We start from the raw sequence: 23,554 nt of genomic DNA on the forward strand, positions 1-23,554 counted from the left end.
TTTTATTGAGAGAAAAACTACTCTAACGGTGACTATCGAAAAATTTCCAAAAGATGGAATCACTTAAATAATCGTCAAGACCGAACGGTTTCATCGAGCTCGATAAAATTTTCAGACTTTCAACTAGAAGAGTTGCTCTTTCAGAATATGTTTTCGGTCCCTAAAAAAAGAATTGTAGTGCTCTAATTGTACAATAATCTTGTAATGTGGTTTTCTCGGAGAAAATTATCTCGAGCGCCAGCTATTCTTTTCACGAGGAAGAATAGCAAACCTACCAGAGTAGCTGCTAGTCGGAGACAGAGTTCGCTGTTATCTAGGGTGGTAGCGATAACGAAGTAGTCAAAATCAAATTATGTACCAGTTTATTCACACCTTCGGAAACTAATTATATAAACAACGGAAATATGTATAGTTATGAAATATGAGCGAATCGATCAGCAAACATACATTCTGGAAATTCGATCCGATCACGAGCACTTTGTTAAGTTTATACCGGGTACAGTGAAAAATCAACGATTGTTCAAAAAAATGCGCCAACCAGAACTGACGAAATGGATACTAAGTATGACCTCGCGAAGTGAAATGACTTGCTATACGATATCAGGATGTAATTAACTGTATTTCTCCAGAACTGAAAGAAACACAACCAGGGCGAATCTACTCGAGACTTTTATTCGCTACCTCTAGGGCTACGCTCCATGACTGATAGCGAAGAAAAGGTCTATTTTGAGCGCAACTACGGGATTTCACTGACAACGAGCGGTATCTGTTATTCTCTACCCCAAGGGCTTACGCACCATGACTGATAGAAAAGAAGAGATTTCTATTTCAACACTTATGACGCGGGAACGCGAACAGGGGGGTTGACGGGACTTCCTCTTCACTACCCCAAGGGCTTACGCACCATGACTGATAGCGAAGGGAAAAGTCAGACTCGCGAAACAGGGTAAAGTACGGCAAAAGATAACAGAAAGCGATACAGTACAGCAGTGTCAAAGAAGTACCTGGTGTATATATAATAAAGAAACTGAACGGTACTGACTGGGACCTACCTCCTTTATTCAAGGCACTCGCGGAAAACGAAAAATAAAAATTAATTTCCAAGAGCACTAACCCTCGCAACACAAAATTTATTATAAATTGAACGTCTCTCACACAATCAAAGAAGAATCGCAGAGAAAAGAGACAAGAGAGTAAAGAGACAAAAGAGTAAAAAAAGTAAAGAGAGAGACCGTCGCGGGAAAATCTGCTTTTATAGGCAAACCCCCCACACGTTAAAAATCTGAAAATTCCAGAACGCGACAAGGGTAAAAACGTCGTCAGGTCGGTTTATCGCATATCAATATCAGAAAAACGTAGAAATCTTCAACGGCATGCAAGAAAAACAACGTTAAACACAGATAAACGGTTTTTTACATTTACTCTGCCTATCGGAATGAATGCATTGAAGATTCGAGAATTAAATATTTTCAAAGGCGGAAATGTGAAATGAAAGGAATGCACTAAAATGAACTCCAATTTTCTCAGAAAACTGGGATTCATTACAATCTATTATAACTCATTTGAGCATGATATCTTCAGGCAAAAAAATGAGTCTGTGTCGATCTATCAATCAAGCGTTGATTCTCCGATTAAACCTGTGAAACTGACTGAGGCAAGAATTAGGATATTTTGGAGATTTTGGTCATCGTGCGCTAGACTTTTGTCATACCTATTTATTAAAACTAGATTGCTGTTACTGGATTCTTGGCAAATATTGAAAAGAAAACATGACTTTTCCTTACATTCAGGGAATAAATCGAAAACCAGAATTGACTTAATTCGTTCGCCATTTTTGGGGGCCATCGTTGATTCGATTATTTTCCTATCACGGCCCGAATCAAATTTGTTGTATCGCTCCCAGCTGCTCCACGGTTTGCCTTTTTCCAGTCGTCATTTGGGAAATTGCAAAAAGGATCCGAGAAGGATGTTTGAAGACGAGTTTACTGTTAATGTCGTAGGCATCTGACAGCGGGAGGGCGGGGGCTTTTTATTAGCGAGAGCTATCAAAATAACGTTACTTTATTGTCTGGAGCAGCTTCCCCGGTTATGTTCGGGAGTTCTGCCGGAGAAACCGGGGACCGTTTGAAGAATTAGGAAAGATTTCTTTCCGCGGCGACACGTTCCATTTCTTTAATTGAAATGGATCTGGAGTAAGTATAGAATTATTTCGGGCTGCCGACGTATGGTTTTTCTCTCATTTCCGTCGAAAGACGAAAAAGGAAAAGACGAAACGGTTTTAATCATAACGCGGAGCAGCTTTCATCGACACTCGCATTGTGTAGATTGGAAATATCGGTCGATGTACGATACTTTCAGTAATGTTCTGCCGTCGTGTTGTCCATCTCCTTTTTATTTTTTCAGGCTTGGGGTAACAATCGTTATTATTTCAACGCTAAAGTGTGGGTTGAAAAACGCTGAAAGTCTTGGACCAAACTTCATATTTGACACAAGATTTATCTGCAATATATACATCTACTTTGATGAAAGCACTCGGTTGCTCCACGGTGTAAACTATAACGCTTTTCAAAACTCTATTCAATATTGACAAAACCAAAATCCTGGTAACTCCGCCAGATAGCTTTCAAACAGGTATCAGCCTGGAGGATGAAACTCTGGAACAGGTCGAGCAGTTCAAATACTTGGGGAGGTTCATAAACACTGGGGCTAACCTAGACACGAAAATACACAACTGTATCAATTCGGCATCACGGGAATTCTGGAAGCTGAAGGCTAGAGTGTTTCAAAATCACGACCTCAATCTGAAGACCAAGACAGCTGTTTACAAAGCAGTGGTCCTCCCAACGCTTCTTTACGGAAGCCAAAGCTGAACTGCCTACAGGCGACATATTAACAGCTTGAACAAACGCAACAACGTCATCTAAGACAAATAATGCACATCAGATGGCTCCACAAAGTTTCAAATGCAGAAGTCTTGCAGCGCGAGAGTTGTATAACGATTGAGACTCAAGTAACGAGGGCCGGACTCAAATGGAGTGGCCAAATTCTGAGGATACAAGACACATGATTCCCCAAAATAGCTCTGTACGGTGAATTCACAGAGGGAGCTCGGAAACCAGGAGGCCAGTATAAGCGGTTTAAGGATATAATACATCAATCCCTAAAATCAGTTAATGCCAATCATCACTGGGAACAACTAGCGTTAGACAGATCACAGTGGAGGTCTTTGGTGCACAGTTATAATGGGGACTCGAGAAGATCTGGTTGGTGACTATCCATGCCCAGAGTGTGGAAGGATCTGTAGGTCACGGTTGGGTCTCTTCAGTTACAGGGGGTCACACAGTCGCGAGTAGCCCTAAGAAATTTTAAGTTTGATCGCACCGGTAGTCTTGTTTTTTAGTCCTTTTGTAGATTTATTCTCGGTAACGAGATTCAGCAATGAATGAATTGTCTAAAAGTTTAACGTCTTAGTAATAACGTTATTCTCATAATGTGAATCTACTTCAGAGAAGAAATGTCAGTCAGTTTTCAAATAAATTTATTCATTTAACTTATCCGGGCACTCATTAACTCTGACAGAAAACCATTTCTGTCAACCTATGTCGGTGTTCTTCATATGCTGAGGGCTCAATGAAGGACACCGGAATAGGTTAACACATAACTGAACCCTAATTCATTATTGCAATTATGTGATTATACCCCCCAAATCTGAAAATTTTTAAGAACCCCAAAGACAACTTCTCTAAAAACATCTGGGGGCCCCATGGTCAGCGATCGAGTACCACACATAACCTAAAGCGAAGTCACCTCATCCGGTCAGGCAGAACTCTCATTGTAAAACTACTGCCATATTTCTAATTTTCGTTTCAGTGATGTTTTTAGGGGTTGCGACCACTCATTACCACCTCAACTACACGCAAGATGCAAATTTTGCAACTGAAAACCTCATTTTCTGAAACTTGAAAGTGTTCATCAGTAAATAACTATACAAAAAAGGGAATATTTGGATATTAATCGAGTAATCTTTCTGGTCAATCAATTTGTTTCTTGGTTTAGAATGATTTCATCTCCTGTAGATATAGTGTTTTTGTTTGCTGCTTATAACCAGAAAATGAATTGCCAATGCCTTTGTAGGTGAAATTCATTATTTTCTCCTCATTCTGATACGTCTACTTGGCTTGTTGGAAATACCAAACAAAAGTCGCTGAAGATAGTTCATATTGTGCTTTCTCATCGCACAGTGTTTATTTTATTTAGCTGTAGAAATCGTCTGGAACTTTCTTGTACATTTCAAACTTTTCGATCTTTAATTTATACTGCTATTCGCTTTATCCGTAGTGAACTGGAGCAGTATTTTCTTTCCGCACCGTTTGAGAAATTGCTATCCGGATACTATCGGGTATTTCCAGGATATCCTTTAACGTTTTTCCCCATTCCCGCTGCTGGTGTAATTACAAATTTATATTTTGCCTGGCATTCTCGTCCCGAGTATACGGACCGATTGTCAGATGCAATATGTTTGTCGCGCTCTCTCCTAAATCAACTGAAAAATTCATTTTACGGGCCCAAGTCTTAATTATAACTACTTCAAAGAGGAAAAACTCAAAGACGGATTTTCACAATACCGGTCGGGACTTTTAAACGTGGCTCTCTTTAATTACTCAGCGACTGAATCAGAATTCGAGATCTACAGAGTTCGCGAACGTTGAAGACAAAGTTCCAGAAAGGTGGCATTTTTGGTATTCGCAACCAGAAGAATTCGCACACGGCAGGGGTGCATTTAGAACAAAGGAAACTTTCTCCGGGAAACGTCAATCCGAAAGTCTTTTGACGAATTAATCCGGAGTTCAGGTTAGACAACCAACTCAGGCCTGCGGGGTTCAGAATCAGAAATGGAAGTCTGATATATGACATCTGTCAAATATTTATGTCATCTATTGAATTGATCCAATTGGAGGTTGAGTAGAAGTCCACGACTACGGCTTCCAGTAGATATTAATTGTATGTGGCTCAACAAAAATTTCTGAGAGTATTTTCTAAAACACATGAACACAAAGGTGAAAAATATATGAAATATACGAATAAAAACAAAATAGTAGATTTTATTACTTCTAACAGAACAGAAGCATAGTTTTCATGTAGATTTTATATGGGTCTTTTATGGAATAGTTTCATAGCCATGTAGCCTTAAGTCAAAAAATTAAAAATCAAAATTCAACAAAAAACAACAACTAAGTACTTATACCTCTACGTTTTTGATCAAATTTCAAGTTCATAACATTATACCATCATTGATGATTCACCATTCTTATTTAAAAAGGTATTTCTATACAGGGTGACAATCTAAAAACTTGCCAGGCCAATTATGCCACGACAAATCGCTAATGAATTATTCTTAAGCACGAGGTGACTAGTATTTCATTGAAAAATCGTCCTGGAAAGAATACGAAATATAAATACCAGTACCTACATTGCCGACGTTACTCCAGGTCGGTCTGAAGGGTAGGAAATTTTAGGGAATGTAACAAAGTTTAAAAAAGAGATAATTTAGGCACCAGTGACTTGTGAGTCCCCTGAAAATGAATGGTTGCAGGTGTTCGAGCACGAAGGTGCCTTCCTAATTGGTCTCAGACATGTTAAACAGGATTCATGTTTAAGCAACGGGCTGGCCAGTTAAATCGTGAATTATTAAAAGCGTTTCGATAAATTGTCACGATTCGTGCAAGACCTCGTGCAACATTGTTATAGATAGAAGTGACCTGTTCTAAAGATTCGCAGGTGAAGTTATTCAAAACTGAGAAGTTTATATACTCCATTCACTTTTATTTTAGCACTCGGTTGGCCATGGAAATTTGACACAATTCACTCTGTATAGTACGAAAATGTGGGGTTATGAAGCTTGTCAAAATATTTTTGGGTTTTAAATCAACGCTATGTTGCCCGTTCTACGTAACAGTTTCTGTTATTACGTATTTTATTACAATGTCGAATCTCTTCGGAAAATATGTGACGAACATAATTGAAGTTTATACAAACTGATTGAAGGCATACCAAATCCAATTATTTACATGGAAAATACAAAAGATCAGTATAATATCAAAATATTCACTAGCTTGAGGAGAGTTAATGTTCGTTATCTTCTTTGGCTAAAGTTTGATTACGTTACATCAGTTGTAGATTTCAAAAATATTAACCCGAAGATTAAATGCATATGTTGCAGTGGTTGGGAATGGGTCTCCCGAAGGAATTAACAGATAATTACAAGAATGTTAAATTCTTCAAAAAAATCATCTTTCATCAATATAAGTAAAAAGAATTAAAGGAAGTTTCAAGTCAAGATGAACTTCAGCTTTGAAAAAAAAGTCACATGAATAAACAATTAACATGACAACTGGCGAGTGTTTTTGGCTGTTCATCTTAATACATTGATATAATAATGATAATAATTAGGTATTTATTGGTACCTCAAGACATTTTTAATGTATAGGACAAGTCAAATGAAAAATAGAAAAATCAATTTTCGGGAACTTATTCTACGATGACATTCATCGAAAATCTTGCTGTAAACTTTTCGCATTAATTCACTCAAACATAAAATTCTCAAATGCCACCACTTTTGGGTCTCCCAATAGAAGGAAATTCTTTGTCATCCTCTTCATTCACAATCTTTCTTATTATGGAAATATTCAGCTGAAATATAAGTCGTTTAGATTCAGATGAAACATTATATAAATTCTCTTACATTGAATATGTTCGCTACCGTCTGACGTATTGTGGATTTTAGAATATCATGGTATAATTATTTGAATGAGCGGACCTGAATTCTAAATAGCACTTCCTGAAACCCTGTCTCATTTTTCAATCACATTCGGCATTTTCGTAATAAAAATTGATATTAGTTGTGGCAACGGCGTTATGACATTAACGACATTTCATGAGTGCCAACCTTACTCCGTTCTAGTTACAAAAACTTGAGAAAACTATTTCATGGCCAACCGACTGCTAAAATAAATGTGAATGGGGTATATTATATCTGGCAGCTGTTACAAAATAGGTCTTTTTGTTCCTGGGTATCAAAGCTCATCCTGTAGTTCGAATGGTTCATGTAATATTGTCAAAAAAAATTTTCACAACTTCAGAAATGAGTCCGGAGAGAAAAATGGAAAATGCAGCTCGTTTATCTCGAAATTTATTTCAAATCTTTCAGAACTGAAACGGATGAGCTGAATCAAGTAGCGAAGAAACGTGTCCTGTGAAAGACAAGTGAATATGATGAATCGTTTTTCATTCAATTTATGCAAATTCTTCACCGAAGGGACATTATTGTTATGTCACGAACACGAATGGAATATAGACTGTGTCATATCTCAAAGTGTCCGATAAGTTGGAAAACTCTCCAATTCCGACAGTGTCAGTTTCAACATGTTGTTTGTCGCGAGCCAAAACAGCTAAATAAACAGGCAAGGAAGATGCCGGTCCGAAAAACAAATAGGGATTCCGAATATTGAGATGGAACATCGACGTGTTTATGTGAGGGGAAATATCTATTGACATTTCGTTCCCGGCCAGAATTCCCGAGCAACCCACGCTTGCAATTTCTCCTAGCGATGTCGTTTTCCAGATTTATTTTCTCCTCACACGATCTCGTAGAAAACCATTGTGGCATTCCTATGAAAAATGCTTTGTTTATTCATGGAAAGACACTAAATCTTTATCATTTGGAAGATGTAGAATTGGATCAGCCTCATGAGGAATGCCCTGAGAAATTTTCCGAAACAAACGGATATTTCTGGGGAGAAGACAGCCATCCTGTTGATTGTGGACCATCTCCACAATTTTCCGAATTTTATCATTCTGCTGAAGGAAATAAGTTCACAATTTACTAAGGACTGTAATGAATCCCAGTTTTCTGAGGAAAATTGGAGTTCATTTTAATGCATTCCTTTCATTTCATATTTCCACCTTTGAAAATATTTAATTCACAAATATTCAGTACATTCATTCCGATAGGCAGAGTAAATGTAAAAAACCGTTTATCTGTGTTTAACGTTGTTTTTCTTGCATGCCGTTGAAGATTTCGACGTTTTTCTGATGTTGATATGCGATAAACCGGAGCTGACGACGTTTTTCACTCTTGTCGTCTTCTGGAATTTTCAAATTTTAACGTGTGGGATTTGCCTATAAAAGCAGATTTTCCCCCGCGACGGTCTCTTTTACTTTTTGATTTCTGCTCTTTTACTTCAGTCTCTTTAGTTAGTTTACGCTCCGTACTTTTCTGCGATTCGACTTTAATTGTGTGCCCGACAAACCGTTCAACAAATTTATAGAATAAATTTTGTATTACGAAGTTAGTGCCCTTAGGAATTAATTTCAAGTTTTCGTTTGTTTTCCGCGAGTGCCTGAAACAAAGGACGTAGGTCCCCGACTTTACCGTTCAGTTTCTTCGTTAGACCTACACCGGTTACTTCTTTGACACTGCTGTACTGTATCACTTTCTGTTATATTTTATCGTACTTTACCCTATTTCGCGAGTCTGACTTTTCCCTTCGCTATCAGTCATGGCGCGTAAGCCCTTGGGGTACTGAAGGGAAAGTCCCGTCAACCCCCTGTTCGCGTTCCGCGTCATAAGTGTTGAATCCGAAATCTCTTCTTTTCTATCAGTCATGGCGCGTAAGCCCTTGGGGTAGAGAATAAGAGATACTGCTCGTCGTCAGTGAAATCCCGTAGTTGCGCTAAAAATAGACCTTTTCTTCGCTATCAGTCATGGAGCGTTAGCCCTTGGGGTAGCGAATAAAAGTCTCGAATAGACCCGCCCTGGTTGTGTTTCTTTTCATTGGAGAAATACAATTAAATACACCCCGATACCGTATAGCAAGGCATTTCACTTCGCGTGGTCATCCTTAGTATTCATTTCGTCAGTTCTGTTTGGCGCATTTTATTGAACAACCTTTGATTTTTCACTGTACCCGGTATAAATTTTATAAAGTGCTCGTGACCGGATAGAATTTCCCGAATGTATATTTGCTGATAGATTCGCTCATATTTCATACCTACACATATCTCCGTTGTACATATAATCAGTTTCCGAAGGTGTGAATAAACTAGTACATAATTTGATTTTGACTACTTCGTTATCGCTACCACCCTAGATAACAGCGAACACTGTCTCCGACTAGCAGCTACTCTGGTAGGTTTGCTATTCTTCCTAGTGAAAAGAATAGCTGGCGCTCGAGATAAGTTTTCTCCGAGGTAACCACGTTACAGGACTGAAAGAACTTTTGAAAACGAAAATAGCTTACAAGATTTCTCCAAATTATCACAAAAAATTTCGAAGGGTGATTTTTCAGGAAAAAATAATATTATCAACCTATATTTCTTAGAATACCTTACATCTTCTCGTATATCTTATTAAGCTAACCATTCATGGCATTCAATTCGCGTCAAGTTATAAAACATACACAATGTATTTGAATTGAATGGTTAAAAAAAAAGTTTCCAGAACATTTGCGTGATTGCGCTGGACGTTAGTGTTTTTGTTTACGTGAGAACGCTAAGGAAGATTAACGAACTATCGCTGCAGAAATTTTGTAACATAACTTTCGCAATATAATGGTCGTTTTACCCGATACGGAAATTTATAGAATGGAAAAATGGCGATTTTACGGCTAGTTATACTCGAGGTTCTTGATTGGTTCGATTAGGTCGAATTAAATGCTCCATTAATGCTTTTTTAAGCATATCGATCAGTGGTGTTCCAGTTTTGATTGTACGTTATTGGAAGGAACGGTTAGGTCAGTCGTGGGATCTGATTTTCACATGAATCCATGATCATAAGAAAAATTATCTTCTTACTAGCTGACCCGGCAAACCTAGTTTTGCCATTTAAATTATTTCTAGGGTAGATAATAATAACGAACTCATCATTTTAAATTTTCGATTTACTCGATATAACTTAACTTTTTGTCCAAATGTCGAAAACCTATAAGTACTCTATGATTGCTCGATTTGTCGTAAGAAAAAGGAATGCCTTTTTTTCTGTTCTGTACAATTTTTTTTGGGAATATTTTGTTATATAAACCTTGCCCTAACAATAATAAACACAACAAAAAAGAATTGTCCAATTTGGTGCGATCGTTCGAACAATAAAGCATTTTGAAGTAAACCATAGATCCTCTTTTATTAATATAGAAGATTGGGCACTTCTAATCTTGGGTAACAGATACAAATCACGTGGGGCCATGTTTTCTCTGTTATGAATCTAAAATTCACCGTCTACAACCATGGAGTGATGAGCTTTTCCATTACTTCAAAGTATCAGTTGAGAGTCAGGTATAAATGAATATCGATTATATTTTGTCCCTTGATAATTCATTTTCACTCATAAAAATGATACGTTTTACCCACCTTACCGTTAGTCGAGTGGAAATAAAACAACTTACCTACTCGTAAGAGCCATAAGAAATAATTTGGAAATAATTGCCTCATTTGATTTATCAAAATTGAGCTTGAGGCGTACCTCTATTCGCTTTTAAAAAAATTGTTTTGTTATAACAAATGTATTTCAAGGTATGAATACATAAACAATACCTGAATAATGTCATTTCAGTTGTGCACAAACGCAGTGCATGAAACGAATAAATACTTCCAGTTACCGGTTCCGATAAAGCCAAACAAAATCACGGTTAATTTACATATTTAAATGAGCGCAATTATTATCTCGCATGTATTTTCTTGCACACCCGTTTTATCCACCTCAACTAGGTCGCTATACTTATGTGCAACGTCCAAAGCTTCACGTTATCAAAATTCTACTCGAGGTTACCTATGGACTGTTAATATGACATTATTTTGACGTTTTTCGATTTTCGGACTGTTCTGTTGAACAAACATCAGTGTTCTGATTGAAATACTATTGAAGATATACTATGTCTTTGACTCGTATAAATATTTTAACAGTAGATTCTTGAGGTCAAAAGAAACATTTTATTTTTATACCTTTTTTTCTGATTCGGCCCTGATAAAAAGATATAGCCATTTCATGTTTTCATAATGAGCTGTGCCATCCCTGGAAAAACATAATCACTTTCAGAATAACTATACTTCATTCAAATTTATTTTAGCAGTCGGTTGGCCATGAAATAATTTTCTCAAGTTTTTGTAACTAGAACGAAGTTAGGTTGGCACTCATGAAATGTCGTTAATGTCATAACGCCCTTGCACAACTAATATCAATTTTTATTACGAAAATGCCGAAAGTGATTGAAAAATGAGACAGGGTTTCAGGAAGTGCTATTTAGAATTCAGGTCCGCTCATTCAAATAGTTCCTGATATTCTAAAATCCACAATACGTCAGACGCTAGCGAACATATTCAATGTAAGAGAATTTATATAATGTTTCATCTGAATCTAAACGACTTATATTTCAGCTGCAGAAAGATTGTGAATAAAGAGGATGACAAAGAATTTCCTTCTATTGGGACACCCAAAAAAGTGGTGGCATTTGAGAATTTTATGTTTCAGTGAATTAATGTGAAAAGTTTACTACAGGATTTTCGATAAATGTCATCGGAGAATAAGTTCCCTAAAAAGGATTTTTCTATTTTTCATTTGACTTGTCCTATACAATGTAAATGTCTTAAGGTACTAATAAATACCTAATTATTATTATTACATCAATTTATTAAGATGAATAGCCAATAGTTGCCCTGTTACTTGTTTATTCATGTGAAATTTTTGTTCAAAGGTGAAGTTGCATCTTAACTTGAAACTTCCTTCAATTCCTTTTACTTATATTGATGCAAGATGATTTTTGTTGAAGAATTTAACATTCTTGTAATTATCTGTTAATTCCTTCGGGAGATACCCATTTCCAACCACTGCATCATATGCATTTCATCTTCGGGTTAATATTTTTGAAATCTACAAATGATGTAAGCCAAAGAAGATAACGAACATTAACTCTCCTCAAGCTAGTGCATATTATGGTATTATACTGATCTCTTGTATTTTCCATGCAAAATAACTGGATTTGGTATGCCTTCAATCAGTTTGTATAAACTTCAATAGCGTTCGTCACATATTTTCCGAAGAGATTCGACATTGTGATAAAATACGTAATAACAGAAACTTTTACGCAGAACGGGCAACATAGCGTTGATTTAAAACCCAAAAATGTTTTGACAAGCTTCATAACCTCACATTTCCGTAGTATACAGAGTGAAATGTGTCAAATTTCCATGGCCAACCGACTGCTAAAATAAAATTGAATGAAGTATAGCTTAATCTGTGACACTACACATCTGTGGATTTTTTGAAAAGAGTTGTATTCAGCCAAAGTACCCAATTTTTCAAATTTTGCACTTACTTTTTGATTTTTGAACAGCAAATTACTCGAAAACAGCGCATTATACGAGAAAATGTGAGGAATACTTTTATTTTACAAAATGTTCAAATATTCATTAGATAGTATTCCACTTAGTTTCAAGAGTTCGGTTCTTTGAATTTTTGATATTTTTAGGGTACTTTATGGTCATAATGAGGAAACTGGAAGACGTGGATGATATCTTATGTTCGAAAAAGATTCATCAAATAAATGAAAAACTATATTTCGAAATTAATTTCATTCGATAAAACCATTTGTGAGATAAATAAATAAAATAACATTTTTTTATGGTTTTTCAACACCCTGTATCTCTTAAACCGAGCCGATTCGGAAAAAATGGTAAAGAAAAAAAGTGTTTCTTTTGACCTCAAGAATCTACTGTTGAAATATTTGTTCGAGTCAAAGACTCACCCTGTATACGGTTTTATCTGAAGTATTTACTCATATTTTTTTACAATTTTTCATATCTATTTATGCATGTTTATATTATATGTACATTCAAGTGTTGTTTTTTTCTTTCGAATATCCACAGAATAGATTTCCAGAGATCGAACTCCCACTTTGATTGTTCGTAGCTAGCAACTCTTTTTTTTCGCAGCCGTCAGTTCTCAGGTAGATAAACAAGGAATTAGGGAGCCGACCTGGGATTTAACTTTTTCCACAATACCATCTAAAGCGCCGGCAGGCATGACAAAATATCGGATTGCAGCGAAAAGTCTCTGCACCGATACACCACAGGTGAAAAAAAACGCGCCCGTTCGATGGAAAAAAAATGCACGAAACGTAGACGGGTTCAGAACTGGGCGCACAAAAACCTGCAGCTACGGAAATTCAGTAGCTGGAAAAAAAATACAAAAGAGGCACGAACTCATTTATTCAAAGGAATGCATAACAGCTCATCTCTAAAACGTCGCGCTATGAATTGTTTTGTCAATTCCGGTGAAAAATTCCCGAAAGGCAGGCAAGCCTCATTACTCGTTAGTTTTTTCTACTTTTTTGGTCATTACGGTTATGAAGTATTCGCCAGTCCCGATCTGAGATATATTTGGGGAGCACTTCAGATCTCGGTTGTAATTCACGCTGAAATGATTCCTAAAATGCGACCCCGTCTCACGTCCGTGAAGAATCTGCCACAAAGGGCGCTTTAAAATGCACGCCAGTGACGTCGGCATTCGGCCTCCAGCAACCAATCACCTTGGCTAGGGACATATAAACAGAAAAAAATACTTCACCTTCGTATTGGCGAAAAATGCATTTCTAAATTTTTTTCTGAGAGTTCTGACTACTGTACTTGCTCAAGTCGGTATACGAAATAACTGATACTGATTTTTGTGCATAGTTTGCCACTATTATTATTATCATTCGAACCGGTGTTGTTGTGGCTCGATTAACCTTTCGGGAACTGCGACTATGTACCTAGATCTCTTGTTCTCTACCCTACTCATTCATAGGAACCCAAGGAGGTCGTCATAATGGTGTTGATAAAACCGACAACACCCTTAGGAGCCTTAGCCGCCACCTCGTGAGTATCCAGGACCGGTTTACCCATATGAGTGGTTCTTAGGGCAGCCAGATCTGGACACTTGCATACCATGTGTTCAGCTGTTTCTGCTTCTGATCCACATAGTCTACAAATCTCATCTGCTGACCTTCCCAGACGGTATAAATGATATTTGTACCGACAGTGCCTGTCAGCAGTCCCACCATCACCCGAAGCTCAGCTCGTGACAGCTTTAGCAGTTTTCTGGTGTAGGTCTGTGAAATCATCACGAATTTCTTTGACTGAGTTAGTCCAGGAGTGTTTCTCCCGAGGGTTATTCTGTTGTTCAAATCACATTGTTGGACCGCTATTATAAGGCTTTATTTAATATTCAGACTACAGGCAGTATACAAAGGGGGTTCACAGCAAAGGAAAATACAAAAAACAGAGTAGAAAGATATTCCTATGCTATTCGGTCACATGACCTCAGAGATGACGTAGACAATGTCAGGTCCATAGATAAAACAGAAAATAAAAGTTCAGTACATGACATATTCGACAAAAAACAGAGAGAAATCATCACGTCCAAGTATAGAACGAAGCTCACGAACAAAAACGCACGAACAAACTCTCCCGAACCGCACTTACAGCTCGCATCAGTAGCCCGAACACACAACCAATTCGCGCACACGCGAGACTGGTTAAAGCATTACCAAAGAGGATCAACAAGAGTATTCACTCTATCATTTTGGCCGGTTGTGTTTCAATGCCCTTGAATGTTCCTTGGTTTAGTCAAAGAGTTGGTTACTCTTTGGTTTAGTGGAGGGACGAAAACGAAAGGAGATGTTCGTTCTGTACGCAAGTCCCAATCTGATTGGTCGCCCAGATTCTCGTTTGACTGTAGTGAATCTGAGCGCAGTATTGCTGGCGCGTAGCGTCTCCCCACTTCAAGGTTGAAATTCCATACATTCGATCTTCCCTTGTAAATCGGCGAAGTGAAACCTCTTGTTGTTACTCTTTGGCATTACCACTGAGGTCTTGCAGTGGGACGAGCTAAACGCGAACTTCGCAAACCCCACGGGCACAGCGCCAAACCAAGCGGTTGAACTGCTTATGTATGATGCAGCCACCCCTCAGTGCGGTATGGATAATGTCACCAATGTCCGCATCTGTAGCGCCAACCATCTTGATGATATTGCGGTTTTCAAGGCACCATCCTCCTCTAGCTCCCACAATCAGTGGAAGCACCTCTATGATTTTATCCGGGTGAAGTTCCTCAACCTTCTCTAGGAAGGTGGAAGTGGAGTATATGGCTTTCTTAACTGCATAAGCCATGCTTAAAGGCTCTGGACACTCCCAGCTCACTGAGACGTCGCATACAATGACGTGCTGATCTTTAATTAGCAGAAGGTCGGGCTTTAAAAGTTTCCCTTCTCTGTCCCTAATCCTGGGCTCTCTCGTCACCTGCCAGCCGTTCTTTATCGCTATATCCTCAAGGCGATAAGCGACTTAGTTGTGCCTAGTTATTCTTTCCCAGTGCATGACACTGCACTTTTGCAGGATGTGTGAGAGTGACTCACGTTGCCTGCATCCTGCCCGGCACACGGCTTCTGGTCCTTGGTTCCACGGCAGGCCAGCAGATGGTAAACGTTTTGACCGCAGCTGTATTGCCCGTACATAGTCCTCACCTGACCAGTATCTGGGAGGGTTATCAATGTACGTGTTGCACATCTTTTGGTTCTTAAGTGGTTCTTATATTGGTATTTTCCAAGCCCAAAGAAAGGCTCAGGTCCAATAGATGTTAATCTTGATGCTCTTTCTGCAAGTTCATCGGCTTTCTCATTTCCTTCAACACCACAATGCCCTGGTACCCATAGTAGAGTCACTTTGTTGTCTCTGGCCAGTTGCTTTATGGTATTACGGCACTCCCATGTCAGCAGAGATCTCTGAGAGTGTGAATCCAGAGACATCAGCGTGGCCTGGCTGTCCGTGGTGATATAGATATGCGCCCCTTTGAGGTTCATTTTAAGACACTCCTGAGCGCATACGTAGGTAGCCAGTGCCTCGGTCTGTAAAATAGTGTTCACTTTCCAGGGCTTTAGAGATCCTCAGTTTAGGTCCATATACCAGCCAATTCTGGTGCCCCTTTCTGATTCATCAGTAAACCACGTGGATGGCTTTTTGTCAAAACGATTTACTTTTTTCTAGTTTGCCACTAAAAACTGGTAAAACTATAAATGTTTTCGGAAAAGGAATAACCTCCTTCATTATTGACGCAGTCACCCTGTACAGACAGGCACATCCTCCCCACTCCTCTGGGAAGTGTTCATGAAAAACTTTCAGTCCATGTTTCGTATCATGAAAGTATATGGAAAAACTTAAATGAGTTCTTCGCGAAAAAAACTATAATCCATCTCGCAACGCCACTGGCATTAAACCTGTCGCCTCATCAAAGGGATCCGGGCTGTCTGAAGAGACCAGGACGCAGAGTGCAAGGACGTCTTTCCTTCGTCGCAAATTTTGGAGCGGATCAAAGAATAGTTCAACAAGTTACATAATAACCGTGCCTTCAAGTGAAGACTCATTTGGCGGACTAGTGTCTTCGGTTCTTGCGGAAGTGGCGGGGCTTTATTAAAATAATCTGGACTGCGGTTCAACGTGACTTGCCTCATGTCATTTTCCGAATATCAGATGATTAGGTTATAGGAGAAAAAAGTCGATGCATTCGCTATTCTTCTGGATAGTCTCGTAGTCTGTTTTATCTCTTTTCTCTCGGCAAATTCGGCAGTCTGCTGAAATATGCGGAAAATTTGGAGGGTCTGCACTTCGGATAGATTGTGAAAGATGACAGGTATGATTCGCTGAGGAGGAAATAGTTTCAATTCTTCGATGCTATAAATATACTGCCCCACAAAATTTGAGGAGGTTGACCGTTTCAAAAGTTGCTGATTCTTGTCCAACAAAGGTTCATTCATAAGAAATCAACTGTATACACACTTATGTATATGTGATGGTTTTTTTTCTCTTCGTTTGAGGAAACTTCTTGTCGTTTCATGTTTTGTTTTACGTTCTTATAATTAACTTCGATTCAAAATCTACAAATCTGTTATGATCGTATTACTAGAAAAAAAAAAATTTTTAATTTCGGAATGTTTTCGACAGATGATGCTCAAATTTTGTAGGAACTTTAAAAGGGTTAATTTTTGTTGCTTTTGAACATTGTGCAACAATAAAAAATACACTGCGCAAAAAAATTAACGCATATTATGGAAATCTCAAATTTATTCTACAACTGAAGGTGTTCTCAATGATAATTATTTTTATCAGAATTATGCATGCATATGTTATCCACTTTCAACGGTTTTCTTCAATACAGATGTTTTTTCCCAGCAGGAATAAAAAAATGATGATATTATCAGATTTTGAATGCACCATTCTAAAATCAGTTGTTCTCGATCAATTCTAGTGATCCATAGTTTTTCTTTCCTTTGATTTTCTACACTCGATCGCTATGCAACGCGAAACACGCAATTTGACCCAAGAGGAATATGTGCCCAAGCGGTAGTTTTGCGAGAAGAAGGGTGGACATACACAAGAATTGCAGAAAGGTTTGGAGTTTCCCATAAAAGTGTGTCCAGAATGTTGCAGCGATTCAGGAAGACAGGTATGATAGTCCGAAGACCAGGACAGGGTAGACCACGGGTAACAACTGCCATTCAAGAACGTTACTTGAGAGTTTCTTCGTTGAGACAACGGTTTGCAACCGCTCGCCTCCTTCGAATTCAGCTTGAGCAAACTCATGAGGTGCAAATTAGCACTCAGACAATAGGAAATCGCCTCAGAGAATATGATTTAGGGCCTCGTGTCGCGGCAAGAGGCCCAGCTCTTAACCCAGCCCATCGAAGGGCGCGTTTGGATTTTGCGAGAGAGCATATCCATTGGGGAGAGGCCGATTGGGAAAGAGTTCTCTTCACAGATGAGTCTATATTCTGCCTCTACCATTGTGATCGACGTTCCCTTGTATACAGACGTCCACATGAAAGATATGCTCAGTGCAATTTCCTGAATACTACTGGTTTCGGGAGAGGATCGATTATGGTATGGGGTGGAATATCTTTGACTGCTCGCACAGACCTAGTGGTCGCTGATAATGGAGCTATGAAGGCTGATAAGTGTATAAGGAACATTCTTGAAGAGCATGCAGTGCTATTTGCCCCATAAATTGGTGAAAACTTCATTTTTATGGACGATAATGCCAGACCTCATCGTGCGCGCATCGTTCAGGAGTACCTTGAAGAGGTTGAAGTCTCTCGAATGGAATGGCCAGCAAGAAGTCCAGATCTCAATCCGATTGAGCAGGTTTGGGACAACCTCAATAGAAGGCTGAGAGGTTCAGAAAATCATCCAGCTACTCTTAATGACTTAAGAATCCAACTCGGAGAAATCTGGGAAGGATTAGATCAGAACATTTTAAGATCACTCATTTTGAGTATGAACCGTCGTTGCCGAGCTGTAATTAACGCAAGGGGTGGAAATACCAAGTATTAAATCACTTATCAGCATTTTGAAAATTGTTCCTTTCTCTTCTTTCACATAAGATTCGGTGAAATCCTGAATTTTTCTTCCATTTAATGTGTCTTGTTTCGTCCAAAACCTTCCCGAAAGAACATATAAAATAAGTTATGAAGTCAATGTAGAGTTAACTTTCATTAAAATTGAGATTTTCAGAATGTGCGTTACTTTTTTTGCGCAGTGTATTTGTTGGCTGAAAATAGTTTGAATGGAATCTAATAATTTTTTTTTCAGGTGAAAGCAATGTCTGTGACCACATGGGGTCATGCTGGAGACCACGGAGGTGAATGGTCTGTATACTGTTGGTGAGGAAAGCTTAGAGGGCGCTCCCTGTCGCCCCTCTTGCGAAGAAACAACCAAGAAAGTCCCTTATTAGGGAGCCTACCATGCTTATTCACTCTAAATCTGGACCTTTGAAGGTTTCAAGATGCAATCTGCAGAATCCGCATGGTGCGCTTTTTGTTTGTTTGGGTGAGAAACACCAAAGTGCGAGTAAAAATCGTCTCCTTGAATTCAATAAAAATTTCGAAACTCTGTCACCTCATACTAACAATTAATTTTTTTCTAATTTGATCTTGAATACTAAGGATGTGTAGATTTCATTTAGATCGATAAGGTGGACTAAATCATTGTCTTAAATTTCCAAAAGAAACCAGAAAATCTGGATTGTGAGTTCAACTAGATCTCAGTATGCTTCTATTGGGAGCATCCAAAAGCGGGGAACCTCTTTATGCGGCAGCAATCCTCACATATTTTTTTTATATCCAAAAAACCACTCAATTTGGAAACAGTAAAAACTAGTGTGCCTAAAAACTGGAAGTCACTACCATGATTGTTGTTGCATCTCATGAAGAGATTCTCAGACTGAAACTGTGTACCTATTATATTAGTAATAACTAATATTTCGATAACCTCAAAGTGGAATAATCATTCCTACGTGTAAGAAATATTAAGATTTTAGTTGTTTCTGGGATTGTGTGTTTTCATTTCAGCGGCTATTGAAAATTTTTTCAGGCAGGATCCAAAACTTGCTTGAAGTTGAATATGGTTTTTGAAAGGGTATCAAGCTTGCTACTCAACAACAGACGGGTATCTCTAGTTGTTGTTGATCTACATAATGGGGCAGAAATTTTTGCTAAATAGTGTAACTCAATAATATATTGAACTTTGAACCACATTAGATAGATTGAACGATCAAGTTTACTTTCACCATTGAACGAGTTTCCTCATCTTTTCACTGACTCCCATACGTTTTTATTTCTAAATAATCCTAAGTTGATCATCAGCATAAAGTGTGGTTTTGATTGAAATTCTTGTTTGAATTAGAATTACCCGATTGAACATAAAAATGTCGATATTTGTTCCAATGCACTCACTATAAAACTGAATGTATTTCTGAAACATATTCCATAGAAATTTCTAGGTAAAAAGGTTCTCAATAGTTTTTAGTTGTTTCATACAAAATAAACTAGTTTTTAAAATCTATATGTGTTAGATTACAATATTTACTATGCTTTGTTTCTCGAGTAAAATATTTTTTACAGGATAACAATACAACAGTCAAAAATTCAATTGAAACATAAAATGAACATCCATCTACGTATCATGAGTTTCTTTCGAACAAATGGAAAACAAAACATTCGTATAGTACTCAAAAAATAAACATTTTATGCGAAATATTTTGCTCGAAATGAAAGCCATGTTTTTGCCATATTTAGAAAGTACTAGGCACTACTAATAAATGTTTTTGTGGTAGTTTAAACAACTCAAAATACTGGCTAAGCAGACGGATCGAAATATCGGTAGAAATCGAGTGGATAAAATAACGTTCAAATCAAAAAATAGTGGAAGAAAAAGTGCATGAAAGTTCTCTGATCTAATGGGATTACGAATACCCGAAACGTGCATTGTGGACTTCAACAAATTGATAATAAAAGACTCTTTTTGAAATTGTGTGAAGTGTAATTTTATATGAACTTATTGGATTTTACTGAACTTCATATTTTTGACAATGTTTTTTGAATAGCACAAAATTGACGAATATCGGGAGTTTTCTAATTGAATATGGGTATGTACAGCAGCACTGAGAGTCCATACAATGTTGGTCATCTCATCTGTCCAAACTGATATTATTGTTCCAATAGAATTTTGCTCATGAAGTTTTCAATCTGAGTACAAATTATGAACTATTTGAGTTGAAATATTTTTATTGTATTTGGAAGGTCCAGTTCGGAGATAAGATAAACATTCACAATATTTTCTAGTAAAAACAGAACTGTCAATAAGCAGGGTGAAAGATAAAGTCAATTCGTTTTTCGTGCGAAATTTTTGCAAATGTTGTTTGGAATGTCTGAGATAAGTACCTAATATCTTCTTTGACAGAGAGCTCAACGAATATAGAGATGTTGATCTCTAAGATTTGTTTCAAAGTATTTTACGTACTCATTTATCATTAAAGACAACATTATTTTCAAGTAACAAAAAATTGGGCTGATAAATGGTTCTTGAAAAAAATTATCACTCACTCAACTCAACATTTGAGGAATATTTACCAATAATATAATGTTTTTTGGGTTCAATAAAAACGTATTTTCTAGAAAACATTGTTAACATATCAAAATAGTACAAAATTAATTCTGCCATAATCTGAACATCCAAGTCGTTCAAACCTGTCGTAGTTCAAACTTAAAATAACATCACAATATTGTCAAGGGACAACAAACTCTTCAGTTATGTACAAGAACAGATGTTTTTCGAACAATTGTCCAAATTGAAAGACAAATTTTGTGTTATTCATGGTATTCATTGGATATTGAATAAGCTGACTCGACGAATAACCATTGTACCTTAGCGAATCGAGTGATTTTCACTCGATTTCAGAGAATATTGCTCGAGAACTGATAAAATGTCGGAGAAGTTTATTCCTTGTAAAATAAAATAATGTAAAAACTATTGAATGTCGAGAATATTTACAATATGAAGTCATGAATTTTTATATGTATATCTGTAGGTATATATGAAACTACATAGAATTTAAATTATGATAAGGATGATGTAGATAGTTTTGTTTCAGTTTTTTCCACATGAAATTTCGAATATTTTTGTGATTCATTTACTTTTAAGAGTATTGTAACGTTACAAATCTCGTATTGAATATTTTCATTCTGATGAGTGGGTAAAATATTTCTTATTATTTGAATCAGTGATATGTTTCAAGTATTTTTACGTATTGCGTAAGCAAATGTTGTGAATTTATTACTAGTGTAGATTCGAAGATGTGATAATAACGTTGTTACATAGAATTGCTCGTGGTTCTATATAACTACAGGCACACTTGATTTAAATTACTGTTAGTTGCAATACAGATACTTTTTTATTGACTAACCATTTACTTAATAAATATTTTTTATCATTTCGATTTCCATCATTCAACCCATTCTTTCCAGCAAACCCTTATCGATTTCAAAAATGACTCATTGGACAAACTATATTCCTCAATACATCCTTCCATAATTATTATCAAAAATTCGCATGACTTTTTTGCCCGAAAATTTTTGAGTTTAAAAGGATTAAATTAATGTTTTTGTTGTTCCTTCTGATATTGTTCTCATGAATTCGAACACTCTCTGATACTGAAGCTGCAATTTGTTACATTGCATCTCTTCATCTCATACGTGCAGTGTTCTCAAATATTGAAATATAAACTTCTCATTGAGAAGCAAGAAATTCGAATAAAAATCAATTGTAGTTACTCACTCAACATTGCTTATCGATGGTATATACCTACATAGTTTCAAAGGTATAATGATGATGAAAATTGTATAAGAAAAAAATTCTTATTTGAGGAAGTTTTCCGACAGTGAGAAATTTTTGTTTGTTTATTAGAACGTCGTTGATTCGGAATTGGATCCATTTTCAATGCACAAAGGTTCTTGCGGAAAATTAGAAAATTAGTAGTCTCCTGGGAAAATTCATAGTCTATTTTATTGCCATCTAGTCACAGACTAGCGAACAAGTATGGATATCTTACAGATTTCTATTTGATATTATCAACCTATTGGAGTTTTCTGTTTGATATATAGTAACTTATTACAGTTTTCTATTTGATAAATAGTAACCTATTACAGTTTACTACTTGATACACTGTAGAAACCTATATCAGATTCGTTTGTCGACCGATAGATGACAAATTGTGGTTGTATGCAAAATAATTTCTAATGGAAATCATTTTTTGATTGTATCGGAGAAATATGGATAGATGCGAATGATATTTCCGCAAAAATCTTTTCAATGAGCTCTACATTCAAAGCATCAGCAATTTATTTTCAATTTTTTCATGGGGTGATTCGAGTGGAGTAGTACCTAGGTTGTATACATACTTAGTTTTCCCTAACTAAAGATCGTCCATTTTAAAATCCGTTATATCACAAACGATGAAATCAGTTTTTGAACTCGTTTTGGGGGGTTTTAACTTCAATAAAAAATAATTTCAATAGTTTCTCCTAGTTAATGCATGAGCTCACCATATACGAATTTTATAATCGTATAATCCACAACATAATTCATTTCTCACAGTGAACTGAAAGTCTTGCATGTTTGCAATAAAACAATTCTGTTCAAGTTGATTATTCGTTTAATTCAATTATTTTCTATATTACACGAAGTATACATTCATGAAGGAGAAATTTATACATCGAAAAAATAGTTAACATATTTTTTCACTTATATTGCTGTATTGAAATTTCTTCGTTGTTCTGCTAAAACATCAAATCAACACTGTTCTCACTAAATTTATACAATCTTATTCAACAAACGATATAGCAAAACAAATTTAATTTATGGCTCTTTTTCGAATCTATCGAACATGGAAGAAATTTCAATGAAAATATTTCATCGAAATGATTAACAATCGACATGACGAAGTAGCTAAAACTACAATTCCTAACTACGCTTCTTCAATAGTGCCAACATAAATATAATATTCAATATGTTATTGCCTATACACTAGAGGAAAACCTGTATTGAAATTCTTGGTATATTGCACTTGTCATCACCAAAAATTCCTGGAGAGATCGAATGATAACTTAGAACTCCCCTTAACAGAAAAATAAATATCCGA

General features: G+C 36.9%; 1 protein-coding gene across 1 annotated transcript in view; it reads left to right on the forward strand.

Moving 5' to 3' along the window:
• LOC123309042 overlaps positions 1 to 21,847 on the forward strand; it is an 86,306-nt gene extending 64,459 nt beyond the window's left edge. The window contains exon 5 of the mRNA XM_044891887.1: positions 18,670 to 21,847. Coding sequence (XP_044747822.1) covers positions 18,670 to 18,744 — 75 coding nt within the window. The 3' untranslated portion in view covers positions 18,745 to 21,847. The remainder of the gene's footprint in view (positions 1 to 18,669) is intronic.
• Positions 21,848 to 23,554: the final 1,707 nt, after the last annotated feature.

The sequence above is a fragment of the Coccinella septempunctata genome, chromosome 3, assembly GCF_907165205.1.
Source record: "Coccinella septempunctata chromosome 3, icCocSept1.1, whole genome shotgun sequence".
NCBI lineage: Eukaryota > Metazoa > Arthropoda > Insecta > Coleoptera > Coccinellidae > Coccinella > Coccinella septempunctata.